The sequence below is a fragment of the Mauremys reevesii genome, linkage group 6 (genome assembly GCF_016161935.1).
Source record: "Mauremys reevesii isolate NIE-2019 linkage group 6, ASM1616193v1, whole genome shotgun sequence".
NCBI lineage: Eukaryota > Metazoa > Chordata > Testudines > Geoemydidae > Mauremys > Mauremys reevesii.
The window spans coordinates 92,251,447-92,268,109 of record NC_052628.1 but is presented as its reverse complement, the minus strand read 5'-3'; the positions used below and the strand labels follow the sequence as shown (position 1 = coordinate 92,268,109).

General features: G+C 42.7%; 1 protein-coding gene across 3 annotated transcripts in view; it reads right to left on the bottom strand.

The window, feature by feature from the left end:
- The window catches only part of GDA (guanine deaminase), a 50,503-nt gene that overhangs the window by 3,105 nt on the left and 30,735 nt on the right, over window positions 1-16,663 (bottom strand). Inside the window, exons 8-13 of one of the 3 annotated variants that reach the window (XM_039543767.1) lie at window positions 13,403-13,510; window positions 10,171-10,268; window positions 7,221-7,288; window positions 6,595-6,741; window positions 1,240-1,358; window positions 464-491 (exon numbers count right to left, since the gene is read on the bottom strand). In XM_039543767.1, coding sequence (XP_039399701.1) covers window positions 464-491; window positions 1,240-1,358; window positions 6,595-6,741; window positions 7,221-7,288; window positions 10,171-10,268; window positions 13,403-13,510 — 568 coding nt within the window. The remainder of the gene's footprint in view (window positions 1-463; window positions 492-1,239; window positions 1,359-6,594; window positions 6,742-7,220; window positions 7,289-10,170; window positions 10,269-13,402; window positions 13,511-16,663) is intronic. The other 2 variants (XM_039543768.1, XM_039543769.1) reach the window with 2 other exon arrangements.

Genomic DNA, 16,663 nt, shown 5'->3' with positions numbered 1-16,663 from the left:
GAGTGTAGGCCAGCCCCTAGTCCAGCCAATCGCAAGTAAAGAGTATGTATGTTTTCATGAGAAGTGACTTCCCATCTTTCTTGCTGAGAACAAAGGCATACTATGTGAAAGGGCATTAGGCTTTGTAGAGACTGGGCAAGTGATTTGTGTTTAAAAATGTGATTTGTGTTAAAGTTAATGCACTGTTAAACACCACTTAGCTTCCAGTGTAGACACAAATAGTCATGGTAAAAAACCTGCTAATTGGTTGGGTTAATCTTAGCCTAGCAGATCACAGGATTTTGTGTAAAACATATGTGGTTACACCACAGAACATAGCAAAAATGCCGTACTTCTCAATTCTTATTTAAACATTTGTGATTTTAAAAAAAAACAACAAGGAAAAGCAATCAATCTCCATATTATGTCAGAAGATTATCTGACATAAAGAGAATTTTTCTGTATAGTGAAGGCTGGGACGTACCTAGATACAGGAACTTCTGGATAATATCCTGAAAATATGGAAAAAGCACAAATTTCAGAAAGCAGTTCCTCTCCTCCCAAAACATCAGTATGAAACTAAAAAGACTGCAAAAACAAATTCACATAACACATGCTTTTTAACTGTAAAATCAAAATTTGATGTATCTATTTGCTAATAACTATGTATGTTTTATCTAAAGAGGCTATATCTCTTAGAAGAGCCAATATCAGAAAAATGTGGCACTATAAGTTAGATAACACTTCAACAGGCATATTGTTCAATTCATAACATTTCCCTCTACCCACTCTTTTGTCTTCGCACTGATGAGCTAATAACCTTGTTTAATTTGCCCAGTAAAATCTTTGTTCTTTTTTCTTTACTAAATAAACCCAGCTAAAAGATTATGCTAGCCTTAAAAAACAAGTTTTATGTCACTGGCATCAACAGGTTCAAATTCATGACACTAGATTTCAGTGGAACAGTCCTAGGGATTAATCTGGCCTATTGTTTTTAACCAGAGGTAATGGGATAATGCCAACATTCAGGAGCAACTGGTCATTGGGGCTAATGGGACTAACCCTCACCCATGTTGTCACTGAGTAGTGTGGCTGATATACTGTAGGGTGTAGTACCCTGCCTGTCACTTAGGTGCTCCTGGAAGGACTCTTGCTGCTTCAGCCCCTGAATGCTACAGAACCCCGTCTCCCTCCTGGATCTGCAGCTTGCTCTTTTCAGTAACTTTCTGAAGCATTTCAATAACTTGGTGCTTTGATTACCTCAAAAGTATCTCCAGCAAACAAGTCAAAAGGACTGTCTGAAGCCTTGGGGTTAATCAGCAGTGCATCAAATTCTTTGCCAACTTCAAAGTTTCCAATCACATCATCTAGTCCTAGGACTGGGAAACAAAATTAGTTAATAAACGAGCCTCTGGTCTTCTGCACACTCCACTTTGTACAAGTGTCTGGCAACTTGTTTGAGGTCTATGTCCAGATAGAAATCTGCAGATGTTTAGATTGCTATGACAAAAAGCACACCTTTAAAATATCGAAATAATGTAACCTCTGAATTCTTAAGACTTTTCATAAAAAAAATTGTTGATATTAGAGAAAAATGATAGGTAAATAAGGCAAGTGAGAATAAAAAGGTGCTATAAATTTCAAATTTTCATTAAATGTGTTTTTGTTTTACCTTTTTAACATCATCCTATGTCTAGGTTCCACTGCGTCATAAAATAATTGATTATTCTAATTTCAAACACCTAGGATGAGCAATCTCTTACATTTCCAAAAGTCTCTTTCATCCTGAAAAATCCAAAAGCACTTTAAAACTACATACTTATACCGAAATCTAGCCACTTATGGGGATAACATGGACATAATACTTGTGTACCTCACAATGGGGGTGTTAGGCTTAATTCATTGTCTATAAAGTCCTTTGAAGCTGAGCTTCTCTGGCAGAGGGTTATATAGACTAGGAAGTATTTATTATGATCATAATGTAGGTATGTATTATTATTCTGGAAGGTGTAACAACCAATAAGCACCCAGAACATTATGGTTAGAGAAAATTTTGACCCAGGACAACGGAGCACACCCCTAACATTTTTTATAAAAAATGTCACGGGATGTCTAACGTCCACACAGATAAATTGTTTTACAACATCATTTTATGCAATATGAACCCACTCAAGCATCATAGCTGCAAATGTTTTTAAAAAAAACTGAATGACATTTGCAATATAATGGGCTTAAACTATGAATAAAAATTGATTTGTGTACTCAGACTAGCTTTACAACCCACCCACAAACTGTCCTGGCTCCTAGAGGCTTGCACAACATCACGCTTCAGAAGGTTCACTCTATCCTGATTTTTTTTTTCCAAGTTCTGTTCTAACAGATCCTCACAGAAAGTCAGCTCATGCATGCTGCTGAGTGCCCTTAATGGCAGCTGAAAGTACTAAGTACCTCACAGAAAGAGTGAAGCTCTAATTCTTTAGCATGAGGGTGCAGAGCTAAACTGACCCCTGCCAGGATTTGAACATGTGGTGTGAATAGTTTAGCTATGGCAACCCTGAACACAGTGTGGCCTCCCTGCACCTAGATCTGCATGGGCAGTGCCTGCATACAGCCCCACTGATTTCAAGCATTTGCCTGTGCAGAGCCATTTGCAGGATAGAGGAGATGGCTTAGGCTCCAAGACAACTCCTGGGCAAATTCCAGTTATGTAGTTGTTACTTTTTGCCTGCAGACTTATTGTCCTATAGGGCCAATCAGATAAAGCATTCTTCACTTACAGCCTGATTCAATGTCTAATGAAGTCAATGGAAAGACTCCAATTGACTTTAATGGTAGGGTGACCAGATGTCCTGATTTTTATAGGGACAGCCCCAATATTTGGGGCTTTTTCTGATATAGGCTCCTATTACCCCTCCACCCCCGTCCCGATTTTTCACACTTGCTGTTTGGTCACCCTATTTAATGGGCACTGGATTAGGGCCTTTAGTTTCAATGACGGGTGTCTACATAGATTGTAATTAAAGCGGGCATGTGTGCAGGCTGTTTTGGGATCTCTGGATGAAAGTTCTCTTTATAAAGTCATTTGTTATCCACTAAAACACAGCAAAAATTCTCTTAAGACGTTACTGAGTCTGCAACCAGTTTATATTTTTCTGGTTCATCTCCAACTGATCTAGTATTCTGCCAATTCATTCAATTGGGTAAATCTCACAAGAAGGTACTGGACATGAAGCCTTGCTGAAAAGAACTCCAGAGTCTTTAAAGCTGTATGTTGTCTGCAGAATTGTTTCTTGTGCTTGGACAGCAGAGCATGAAATGAAGGCCAAACAGAGGGCTGTAAGGCTTCTTTTATTTGTTAGCAGGGTCCTTCTCCCTCTCCCCTTTTTTTCTTTGTTATTTTGAGCCTCATACAGTAATATAAAATTACAGCCCTTTGGGTCTGATTTTTCAGAGGTGCTAAGCGTCCACAGTCCCCATTGAAGTTAATGGGATTTGCTCAGCACGTCTAAAAATCAGGGCTTTTGTTATTTTCATTTCCTTTGAAATGATCTAGGATAATTTTAAGTTTGTATGAATAATTTGTAATGTGAAATAAACTTTCCAAATACCCCCAAATTGTCTTAGAAGGCATTGGGATTGCATAGGGTGTAATATCAACACAGAATCAGCTCTTTTGTTTTTTTAGATGGTTAATGGATGGCAATGGAATTTCAGTCTCTGAAGAAATTTGAGAGCTACACACATTTCACAGCATTCTAGAGATGTGTTTTAAAAAAACAGAAATGATAAAATGTTACCTTTTAGTGTTTAATTTCATTCAAAACCATGTTCCACAAAGCTATGTCTAGACAGCTACTAGCAACTGCAGCTGGCCCAGGCCAGCCAACTCAGGCTCACAGGGCTTTGGCTGCTGGGCTGTTTAGCTGCAGTGTAGATGCCCAGGCTTCTAGGACACTGCAAAATGGGAGAGTCCCAGAGCTCCAGCTGCAGCCCAGAAGTTTACACTGCAATGAAACAGCCCTGCAGCCCAAGTCAGCTGGCATGGGCCAGCCGTGGATTTTTCTTTGCAGTCGTAGACATATCTCTAGTTTGCCTGAAAGGGTATAGTGAGATTTTTCTCTGGTGTGCTTCATGCAGTTTCTATGTTAAACACAAGAGGGTGCTAAAAGCTCAGTAGTCTCAGCAGTCAAATCTAGTAAGAGAGAGTAGCACATGTAAACAAAAAGAAATCTATATAATCCACAGTTTCTTAAACTGCAGAGGTCTAAGGGAGATAGGGGAATGTGTAAATAACTAATTTAGAAAAAGGAGATTCAATAAAATTTAAATAATTTAAAAAATCAATATATGACATAAGCCCTATAATCAATATATGACCTAAGCCCTTTTTAAAGACCCCATATTGCTGGAACCTGAGAACCTCATGGCAAATGTAGACTCATGCAAGATGTGCCTGAGGACAATGCCTCTGCTAGTTAAACAGTATTAAATCTGTACCCATGCTTGGGTTTGCTTTCCACTGAACAGTATAAACTATATTAAAAACCTTATTACAGAAAATATGAAGTGTAAGTATTCATTCAAAACATATTAACTGGAACACTGGATGTGCTGGCTATATTGCTATAGGTTAAAGACACTACGGAGTCTCTCAAAAACCGCGTTGCATATGTTGTTTATACTTTCTTGGTGCTCAGGTCTGGCTGAGAAGTGATTTGGCAAGGACTGTTTTGTGAAAAAGATTCTGGCAGGCAGGGCCATACCTACCTATTCTGGGTCCCTATGCAGCCCCCTCATGGGGGGGCAGGGCTGGCTTGGGGGACAAAGGGGAACCACCCCCCCAGCACTCACTGGCAGCGCAGCTGGGGCCAGGCCACTGCACTTCCTGCTGCCAGTGAATGCAAGCCTGGCCCTGCAGCAGTCCTCAGAGGGGTTGGGGTGGGGGTGGGGTGGAGCAGGGGCGGGAAGAGGCTGGGCTGGGGCAGAGCAGGGGTGAGGGCGTTGGAGACAGGGTGGAGTGGGGACAGGGCTGAGGCAGAGCAGGGGTGGAAAGAGGTGGGGTGGGATAGAGTAGGGGTGGGGGCAGGGAAGAGGTGGGGCAGAGGCTGGAGCAGCACGCAGCTGTGCAGGGCACCAGGGCCGCCCAGAGGGGGGGGGCAAAGGGGGCAATTTGCCCCGGGCTCCGCAGGGGCCCCGAAGAGAACAGCGGAGGCTCCCGCCTCCGCCCCTCTCCTGGAGCCTTAGCACATCAAGCGGTGTGTCTCAGCCGGGGCCCCTGAGCCCCGCCCCGCTCAGAGCTGCGTGGGGAGGGGGCGGGGCTGGGAGCTTCGGCCTGAGCTCTGCTCCCTCCGCTGGGCCCTGGGCTCCCAGCCCCGCCCCCTCCCCACGCAGCTCTGAGTGGGACGGAGCTCAGGCCCCGCCGGCCCCTCGCTGCGGCTGTTCCGGCGAGGCGCTGAGGCTGCGCGTGAGGAAGGAGCCGGGGGTAAGAGGCTGGGGGCGGGGGGGTTGGCTAAAGGGCAGGGAGCCCTGGAGACAGTCAGGGCAGAGGTTGGGGGAGGGGGCAGGGAATGGGGGGGTGGATTGTGGGTGTTCTGGGGGGGGTGAATAGGGTCAGGGCTGCCCAGAGGGGGTGGGGCAAGAGGGCGCAGGAGCTTCTTCGCTCCCGGTCTTCGCCGGCGGGGGGTCCTTCTGCTCCGGGGCGGAAGGACCCCCCACTGGCGAATTACCGCCGAAGCGGGACACGCTGCCGACGTGCAGCCCGGTCTTCGGCGGTAATTTGGCGGCGGGGGGCCCTTCCGTTCCGGGACCTGCCGCCGAAGTGCCCCGAAAACCCACGGCTGTAGCCCCACGCCGCCAAATTACCGCTGAAGACCGAGCTGCACGTCGGCGGCGGGTCCCGCTTCGGCGGTAATTCGGCGGCGGGGGGCTCCCGCCGCGGGTCTTCGGGGCACTTCGGCGGCGGGTCCAGGAATGGAAGGGCCCCCCGGCGCCGAAGACCCCGGGCCCCCGGAATCCTCTGGGCGGCCCTGCAGGGCACCAGGAAATGTGGTACCCCAAATTTCCTGGTACCCTACGCAGCCGCATACTTTGCGTATGGGTAAGGATGGCCCTGGTGGCAGGACTCAAAAGAAGAAAGAAAATGCATGAATGTGATGACAAATATAAGACACATGGTTTTACAGCAATTGTGCAGTGTTGGCTGGTGAGAATACAAAGCATTTTAAGTTACTGCAACATTTAGAAATCCGTCATCCGCAAGTGAAAGAAATGTTTGAGGATTTTTAAAAAATGGAAAAAGCACCTAGAAATTAACAAGATTCAACTACTCAAACTGGCTATGTCAACATGAATGCCCTTCTGACATCATATGGTTCATACCACTGCAGAAAATCTTATCTTTCTCTGTACAACAGATGTGATTGTAGAGCCAGAAAAAGCAACCAATCTGAAAGCAAGGCCATTGTCAAATAACTCCATGTTGTTGCCAAAAGTTTTACAATGGAGGGGGGATCCTAAAATCTGGCCCCATTTTAAGGACAGAGGACAGTATACTGCAAAGCTGTAATCAAAGCATCACACACACACACACTCTAGAGGAAAAACATGTTTCTTTACCTTGACTCCCTCCAAGAGTTGCTAGTCTGAAAGCCTCTTTAAGAGTTAAGCCTCTACTGGTCACTTTATTGAGTAGAAGGGTATTAGATGAAGACATCGATCTCCTGATAGCATCAAGCATAGAAGATGAATACCCACCAGCAACATCTACAATAGATAAAAATCTTAAAAATTAGCTTTTTGGGGATAATGATCTGGGTGGAAATTGTATGACTTTTTAAATTTAATATTCTGTAATGGCAGATGAGATAAATAGGGAAAGGTTCATCATTATGACCAGTCTTCAATGAGTTTATTGCCTAATTCCTAAAGAAGATTTTTATATGTGCATGAGCATCTCTATAAGGGTAATACAGATTACATGCAGAATAATATAGATTATTTTCCTACAATCTAGAAAATAATTCCAGACCCCACTTCAGTTCTTTTTTGACCAGTGGAACAAAACTATCTTCATTCACTTTAAAAACATTTCTCTAAAATTTTTTGACCCATTCTAGATGCAGAGTAATGGAACATCAGGCCCACTGGTTGGGAGAACGTTAGTGCTTTAACGTGAATATGTGGCTAGCCATTTGTGCACTAAATAGGCTCTCCAATAAGTGATTCTACAGTAAATTACTAACCTGTGCCAAGACCAAGCTTCACATTGTGCTTCAGAACATTTTGTACGTTTAAAAAGCCACTGCACAACCTGGATTGGAAAGAAACAGATCCTCCATGACAAACACAGAAAAAGACTAAAGGCTCATTCCTGCATTCAAGCAGTGGGGGGGACGGGGATGGGTTACCTTAGTGATGACAGAAGAAGAGGGCCCTAAAACAGTTCCATGGTAATGGCTCTTCAGTATACAAAACACTTCCCAAAATGTATGTAGCACAAAGGTGGGAAAACTACAGCCCACGGGCCATATTCAGCCCACGGGACCTAGTCCTGCCCAGACTCTGAGCTCCCTGCCGGGGAGGCTAGCCTCTGGCCCCTCCCCTGCAGAGCCACACTGCTGCGGGGGCAGCGCTCTGAGCGGTAGAGCTGCACACTCCCGCTGAGCAGAGCGGCAGGCCGGCGCAGCAGCCAGATATGCTGCTCTGCATGCTCTGCTCGGCGTGGTAAGTGGGCCAGGGCCAGAGGGTTGTATAAGGGCTGGGGGCCCCCGGGGAACAGGGATCAGGGGGCGGTTGAATGGGGCGGAGGTTTGGGGGTGGGCAGTCGGGATGGGGAACAAGGACAGTTGGATGGTTATAGGGTTTCAGGGGGCGGGGCTGTGGATGGGGTCAGGGCAGTCAGGGGAATGGAAGCAGGGGGGTTGGAGAGGGGCGGGGTCCCGGGAGGGGGCGATTAGGGGCGGGGGGTCCTGAGAGGGGGCAGTCAGGGGACAAGGAGCAGGGCAGGGTGGATGGGTCGGGGGTTCTGAGGGGGGCAGATAGAAGGTGGGGACCAGGCTGCTTGGGGAGGCACAGCTTTCCCTACCCAGCCCTCCATCCAGTTTTGCAACCCCGATGTGGCCCTTGGGCCAAAAAGTTTGCCCACCCCGATGTAGTGGATGATGCCTACGCAATAGAAATAAAGAAAATTGTGTTCATAAACCTGAATTATAAAACCTTGATCATTAAAAGGATAAAATAAAAACTCAGTATGCCACTTTTGTAGTCTTGTATTCACTGAGTGCCTCACTTACTGAAAATCAGGGCCTTAGTATATTCAGAAAGGAAGACGGCAAAGAAGGCCAAAAATCAAAAGCAGAGATGAAGAAATGTAAATTACAAACTGGCCATGTGTAACTTAATGCCCTAAATGATTCAACTGAGCAGTTAGGGAAGGTTCGATGGCAGTTGGAAGGTGGTTGATGGGGATTACAGGGCGTCAGGCGCACTGACACGATTGCTTGGATACTTGGCCTGTCACCGGGGACTGCTTAGGGCAGAGACTCCATGAAGGGATGATGGTTACATTACACAAGAGGGCAGGAGCCAGAGGAGAGTAAGTGGTGAGAGAAACAACTGAGGAGACTATGAGTTAAGGCAAGGAGGGGGGCTAAATTCCCTGCTTCTTTAATTTACATGTCTTCCAGCCTTTGGCATGAAAATAATACCAATAAAATGAGACTGCTTTAGGGCCTGAGTCTGATCTTGCTTATACCCATGTAAATACACTGAAGTCTATAGGAGCGGCTGAGTGCTTTTGAAAATCATGTTACTTATTTAGGTGCCTAAATAAAGACTAAGAGCTTAGCTTTAGGCTTCCATTTTTAATAACTTGGCCTTCTTTCATATATAATGTGATATGTGATGTAGAAAGTCAAGATGGTTGATTTATAAATATGAAAAATAAAAACAAAATCCCATTATATGATAAAATCTGTTTCAGGAGAGCAGTTGAAACAAATCTGGGATTCCTTATGGAGCCAATTAATTGAGGCTTGCAGGGCTTGTCTAGTTCTAGGGAAATTATGCAATGCTCTAATGTAAACCCACTGCACTAGAGCAAAATAGGGCTTGCTCCTGTATGACTTATCTTGGTAACATGCACTGACAGCATTCCCAGGGTAAGTCACACCTGTGCAAACCCTAATGTAAACAAGCATGGAACTAGAGCTGTGCAAGAACTGGAATTTCTGTTTCATGGGCAATTCCATGATACCAAAATCTGTGTTCTGTCCAAATAAGAACACAATCAGAAAACTGAGAAATTTCCTGTATTTTTGTTTTGGAGTCAAATGTTTAGTTCAAATGTTGATATTTTTATATTATAATAAACAATAAATTTTGAAACAAAAGGCGGTTTTGAAATGAGACATAACATTCCATTCCAATGAGAACATGGTCAGAATGCTTTTTGTTATTTAAAATAAAATTTAAGCAAAATCAACACATTTCAGGAAGCTTCAATTTTAACAAAACAGCATTTTTCAAATGAAAAATGTTCCACTGGGAAAATGTTGATCAACTCTACATAACACAAACCTCACTAATCTAGACAACACCTCAATATGCAACATTCTTCCCTTGTACCTTCCCCAAACTGCTTGGCCATGTCAGTTGGGTGCTATTCAGTCCTACAAGGAATACGTGGAGAGAGTGAGGGAACAATAGATGGGAATTTCCTGTAAACCAGAGGTGAGAGTGGGGGTTTCCTACTAAATCTGTCATGTGCTTCAACAAGGGCAATGTACTAAAAGGGGAGATATCCCAGTACTTATAGGTCAATGTATGACCAAAGAGCTCTGTCAGCACAAAGCAGTTCCTGTTCCACATCCTGCAGCAATGGAACGTGAGCAAGTATTCCTCACTCTAGTGCAGGGGTAGTCAGTAGGCAGACCGCGAGCCAAATCTGGACTGCCAGATGCTTTTGAATGGACCCCAAAATCTTATCATGATTATTGGTGTTTTATTATTTTATTGGGAATCTGGACCTTGACTATACCTTGACTAAGAAATTTGGACCTTGACCAAAAATAATCGACTATCCTTGGTTGCCCATGGTCCTATAAATCATGACATTTAGTCACTGCAGGTAGAATTGACAGCACTGAACCACAGCCCTGCCTATTGTATCCCATTAGCTATTTCTTTACTTACGAAATGTTTGAATTGGGGCAATGGGCAATTGCAGCTCCTCGAAGACTAAAAATTTTCAGCTCTTCATCAGAGAGATAACAGCCATGGGCCATCACAGTCTAGAGAGAAACAACAGAACACAGAAATTACTTTTTTTGCCTGTGACTTTATTATTTTGTTTTTATTATCCATAATGCCCTTTCCCATTGTCAGAGGTGAAGTGTGTATTAAGGACTTGGTCCAAGACCTATTGAAGTCAGTGAAAACTCCCATTAACATCAGTGAGCTTTGAATCAGGCCTTAAATGATTAATCACTTCCCTTGGCTTTCTCTCCTTGCTTTAGAGGAAAAATAGTGGAGCTGATTCTTGCGTCGGCTCTATAGCTGTCGCACAGGAGCCACAAGGCACTGGGCAAGAATTCCCTAGGTGCGTGAGCAGTGTAGGTCTGATTTAATCACCATTATGCTGAACCCCTCACAGGTACTGATAGGGAATATTCTGGGGTACACTGAGGACAAGAGGATAGCACTAAACACTACAGGGATTCTGGGCTATTTTCTAGCAACTTGTTTCCTGCAGTCCCGTCTTATGTTTTGCACAAGTATATCAGCTCTGGAATGTCTTTAAATTAAAGTTTGGTGTGGAAATTAGTTTTTTTTTTCTTTTTTAGCCTCCTACAATGTGGATTTAACAAAACACAATTTATTAACATACAATATATATAAGATCCTATACCTGTATGCTTTGTTATTTAACAGGGACATAAACTCTCCAACCAACAGTCTGACATTTCAAAATATAACAAGTATCTTTCCCTTTCCCCAAATAAATCTGTTTTTTTTAAAGTTTTTGCCATCAACTTTAGAATGATCAGATTTCCTGGAGGAGTCAAAGGGCAATATTGTCCATTTCACTGTTTTAGAACACAGTATGTTTGAGTGCCCAAAAAATTAGAATTGTTTTTCTAATTTTGGTAAAGGGCTTGCAGCATTTTGGTTCACAGTAGAAGTGTGTTGGGGAAGTATTTGTCTATCACACACTACTTTATGACTGAGGCATGCCACCTAGCCTGTGAAGGTGTCAGCATCTAGAAATATAGTAAAAGTTTTGGACCGTGATATTTTGCATGATGAGTACTCAACATATACATGGGCTTCAACTCAATAGAAAACTTTAAGCATGTTCTTCACTTTAAACACTTGAATAATTCCACCTGGGTAGTCTCATTGGAGTCATGGGCTGGATCCTCTATTCTGCAAAGTCTACCTTGCGCCACATAAATATGCCAATGCCCCCTCAACACCTGGTGTAGGAGTGAGAGTGGCTATGGCAGAGTGGAACTCTGCTAGGCCCAGTCTTCTGCTGACAAATAAGTTACAGCTGTTCCCTTGAAGCCCTAACTTAGAATCATAGATTATTAGGGTTGGAAGGGACCTCAGAAGATCATCTAGTCCAACCCCCTGCTCAAAGCAGGACCAATCCCCAAATGGCCCCCTCAAAGATTGAACTCACAACCCTGGGTTTAGCAGGCCAATGCTCAAACCACTGAGCTATCCCTTCCCCCCTGCACAAGGGCCATCTGGCTCAGGACTCCCGAAATTCAGACTCAGTTGAAAATCCAGACCAATGGGACCGGTCACATTTAAAGTGAAGCACATGCGTAATATTCTCTGCTGAATCGGGTCTTTCAAGAAGAAAAACCCTTCATCTCCAAACCTGCAAATGTGCATTTTGAAATGTTGGCATTACTTTTTAAGAAGTAAAACACGACGTGATGTTTTAGAAATTTTTACTCTTTAGTTATGATTAGTTTTAAAGGAACAATTTATAGAGCAAAGAGTCTTGTGTCAGAAAGCACTGTTTGGTTCCTAGATTTTCTATAGGAATGTTAGTGCTTTACTTAACAGTATAACAGGTCAGGGATATGTACTTTAGTAAGTCCTGTTTTATCAGTAGTCAACTTTGATCTGTGGTATTGTCAGGTGCATAACAGCTTATTGTGCATAGACTTTATCACTGTATGATAAGGGTAGTAAATACTGCATTATAAACTAGTAATTTTATATTTATTTGTCTAATAAAATGCTATGTAGATGTGTACAGTTGGAGGAGCCTTTCCAAGGCACAAAGTTCAGTGCCTCAAGACTTCCCAACTGCCCTTTGTACCTTGGAAATCTCCCCCCCTAAGATTTTAAATGTTTGACAATTTTAAGAAACGTATGCATATTTCTCCCCCCAATTTACATGTTAATATAAATCTAATAGTAACACAGAACACAACTGTATTCACTGATAAAGCAGAAGTTAACACTGCACCCTTAAAATATGGTTTGGAAAACATCACACCCCCAAGATGTGTGTGGAAAAACTGGAGATTTATATTGCCACTAGTTCAAACACACATGTATATAAACAAGTTTTCATGCAACATATGAGGAATTTGTAAACTTCATTTGAAATATCTTGAAATTGCAGGTCTACTACTCAGTGGGAAAAAAAGTGTGGGAGGGACTGCTAAAAAAAAATTTAAAATGTGCAATTCATAAAATTTTAAAATGAAGTGGATCATACACAAGTCAATAGGCCAAATCCTCAGGCAGCAGGAAGGGGTAGGAAAACTACAATAGCAGGGTAGCTGGAGATTTCTCTGGGGAAATCCCCAGATGCTGCATAGTCAGTTCTAAACTATCTGCTCTTGTCCTTTCCCCACCCAACTTCTCTAGGGGGCCATTACAAACCAGATTGGGAGCACAAATTGTCTTTACCTTTGTACTCTCCTAAAGAGTGCTGAGCAGAGCTCTGGAACACCTGCATATTTAAAGCTTTCATTGTCTGTTATCAGTAACTATCCCTATAGTAAATCATATTTACATTGTGTCAAGTATCAGAGGGGTAGCCGTGTTAGTCTGGATCTGTAAAAGCAGCAAAGAATCCTGTGGCACCTTATAGACTAACAGACGTTTTGGAGCATGAGCTTTCGTGGGTGAATACCCACTTCGTCGGATGCAAGTTGAAGTGGGTATTCACCCACGAAAGCTCATGCTCCAAAACGTCTGTTAGTCTATAAGGTGCCACAGGATTCTTTGCTGCTTTTACATATTTACATTATCTTCGCTCAGATTTCATTGCATCTCCTTGGATGTACAGCAATGCAACTTGTTCAAGCCTGAGGGCAGTGAATAAAATTCACCAGTATATTGTCCATATTGATAAATCTCATAACTTATATAACAGTGTGTTCCTTAATGCTACCTTGCTTGTAAGTAGCTTGGTTTTATCATATAAATCAGTATAATTTTTATAGTCAGGAAACATTTGCTGCACAAGTTTGATTTCTCCATCATTCTCGCTTATATGACTCTGTAAGGGGAAAAAAACAGTAATCAGTATTTGCTTTTTTAGATTTAAACAATAAAAACTGACCATACAAATACTCTGGGTGGCCTAACAGTTAACTAGACTTGCAACTGTGATGCTGGCAGACCAGGTGTCAGCTCATGCCAAAGCCCCAAGCCTCAGTGAACACTGACAAATAGATAGCTGGAAACCAGTCTGGCTTACCAGTCTGGTGTTAGCATTGTTAAGATAAACATTACAGTTGTACGAAAGTGTTTGGTGTCTAGGTCTTATGAATAGTGCAGGATGCTGCATGTATTGATCTCACTCATAACCTCTGTAGTACATGCTTTGCATTGTAAACATCTGTGATTGTGTAACTCACTGAACAGGAAAGAAGCATTAGTTAGTGTAAAGTGCTGGTCATGCAGACAAGAGAGCCTTTGAAACCAAATGAGACACTGTAAGACATCACAATGCCAAATACTTTATTTGCCCTCCCCACTCACATGAAGAGGAATCGGGGACAACACTTGTTCTATCAGTTTGGACTCTGGGGAAAAGGGGATGAAAATCCCTGATAAGGAGAAACTGGATCTTTATGCTATCTGGAGTCTGAGGAGCAAAGATTCCTAAACATAAGCATAAGAAATCCCAATGCTGTTTGCAATGGGTCTGCCTTAAAGAACATATAGAGCTGTTCATTATAGAAGCTCATATTACCTTTTTTAATCTGACTGGTACTTATTTGTGCGTGTTTGTTTCCTGTTTTAACCTTGTAAATAACTCTCATTTCTTTCCTTAGTTAATAAATCTTTAGTTAGTTCATTAGAGGATGAGCTACAAGCATTGTTATTGGTGTGAGATCTAAGGTGCAAAATTGACCTGGGCTAAGTGACTGGTCTTCTGAGACTGGGAGTAACCTGAATATTTTGTTGTCTTTGGTGTAAAAAGTGACCATCTGTCACAGAGACAAGATTGCCTGGGTGACAAGAGAGATTGGAATGCCCAAGGGTACCACCTGCGACCCCACATTAAGGCTGTATAGTGCCTGAGGAGTTTACTCTAGTTACTGGGTGGATGAAATCTAAGTATAGAATATGCAACCATTTGGGATTTCTGTTCTATTTTTGACGGTCTGCACTGAAGTTGGCACTCGTGGTCATGAGCTTCTCCAGACAGCGTGGAAACAATCATAGAACGATGGCTAGGCACTTTCCCTGCAGCAGCAGGGAAAGGAGCAGAACACAGCTAGGGCATTCATTCTTATCAGCACACTACATATGCTAACAAACTTAAACCAAGACTTTGTTTAAGTTTTTTAGCATATGTATTGCTGTTTTACCTTGGTCAGGACCAAGTCAAAGGCACAGGAGTTGGTCATTAGTGTCCTCCACCCACAAATGGTGCTATGAAGAAGCTGACTGAAATCTGTATGGGCACAGAACTAAAGGACCTAAGTGGCCTGGTTGACTGGATAAATGAAAGATGCACTTCTGGGCAGCAGCTCTTGTGGTTTTGCAGGCTGAGCAGCCTCTGTCCCTCCATATCTGGCTACATGCCCTTGGGATTTATTGTTTTCTATTCCGCACGTGACACCTCTGCTGCTATTGTTTCCAGATGTGACCTTCATGATCTGGAAAAATGTCTGATCATGAACCTGGCATTACAAGATGAATCTAATACCAAACAATAAAATAGGGAAAAGATGTAGGTCTCTGTCTAGAATAACATACCAGGGAGTTCAATCGAATTATGCAACAAGAAAACGCAGCTAACCAGTAGTGAAATAAATAAATTTCCCCTTGTAATACTTGGAGCTATGTTAGACCAAATATAGGGCTGAAATACTGGGGGAATTATTATTGCATCTAAGTCATTGTCTAGAAACAATGCACTATACCTGGCTGAAAGAGAGAACTCAAAGATCAAGAAAGATTCTCCTATAAATCTTTCCTCTTTACATTTCCTCTCCTTTTCTCAATTCATATCTTCCTTCCCTCTCTGCTCCTTCCCTTTTCTGGATCCTTGTGTGTGGTAGAGGTGATGGGTTTTATGTTTTGTGTGTATTGTATCTTTCAATTTTTAGGAATTTTTCACAGCTGCAGAGCTTGTTGCCTGTTTTGTTCCTAGAGTTGCTCGGTGCCCATAAACCAGGAGACATACACAGACTTTGTTATCCCATGAAGATTTTCTTTGTTGTTTTTCCTTTTGTCAAAAATAAAACTCATTTGGGGTTGAAAAAAAGTATGCTTTATTCTTTGTATATGACGCATAATATCCTCTTTTATAGTGGAAATAGAGTGAGATTTAAACAAAGATCCAACAGATGGAAAATCAGTTGCATTTTACAGCTGGCCTCAGTGTGTTTTAAGCATTAACCCGAATGTGTGCCAGTATGCCCTCAATGACTAGGCTCAAAAAGGGCAGTCACACGTGAACAGCTAAAAATTAACCTCGCCCTTTTAGGCTAAACAGAATCATGTCACTGGCTCTATCTCTGCTGTTACATAACAGATACCAAAACTCGGTGGGGAATGGTGCTGGCACATAGGGTCTTAGGTACGTGGGGTGATTTATTTATTTATTTATTTCACAGAATCTCTTTTGGGAATAGTCATGTACGTGAAATAGCTGGTACTTATGATTATGCTATTTCTATGCTGTGTTTGCTACATGTTTGCTCCTGGGGGTAACGCCCACAAGGTATTTAGCCAGTACATGAAGGGACAAGTCAAGTTGAATGGCCAATTAAGGAACAGTTAGCTCACGATGGACCCTGGAAAACAACTGTCTACACTTAATGGACTTTTCCTGTGAACGTTCTAACTACAATATGAATGGGGGTGATGGACATGTAACTTGCCCACATGACTCCAAACACCATCTTTCATAGTGAGAACAGATTTCCCTTTACTTGGCAGAAGCTAAAAGGACCTGGAAACATCTCCATTTTTGCCTCTTTACTGTTAGGGCCTCTTTCCTGCTCCAGCCTCTGAACTATGAAATATACTAATGGGCACATTCTAACCAAGGGACTGAGGTCCTTCCAATGATTTGGAAGCAACCAGAGACTTCACTTAAGCCAGCAGTTTATTCCATCACTGCTACAAACCTGATCCAAGAACTTTGCAATCATTTTGTGCTTAATTCCTTTAACCAGAGCCATCCCTAGGT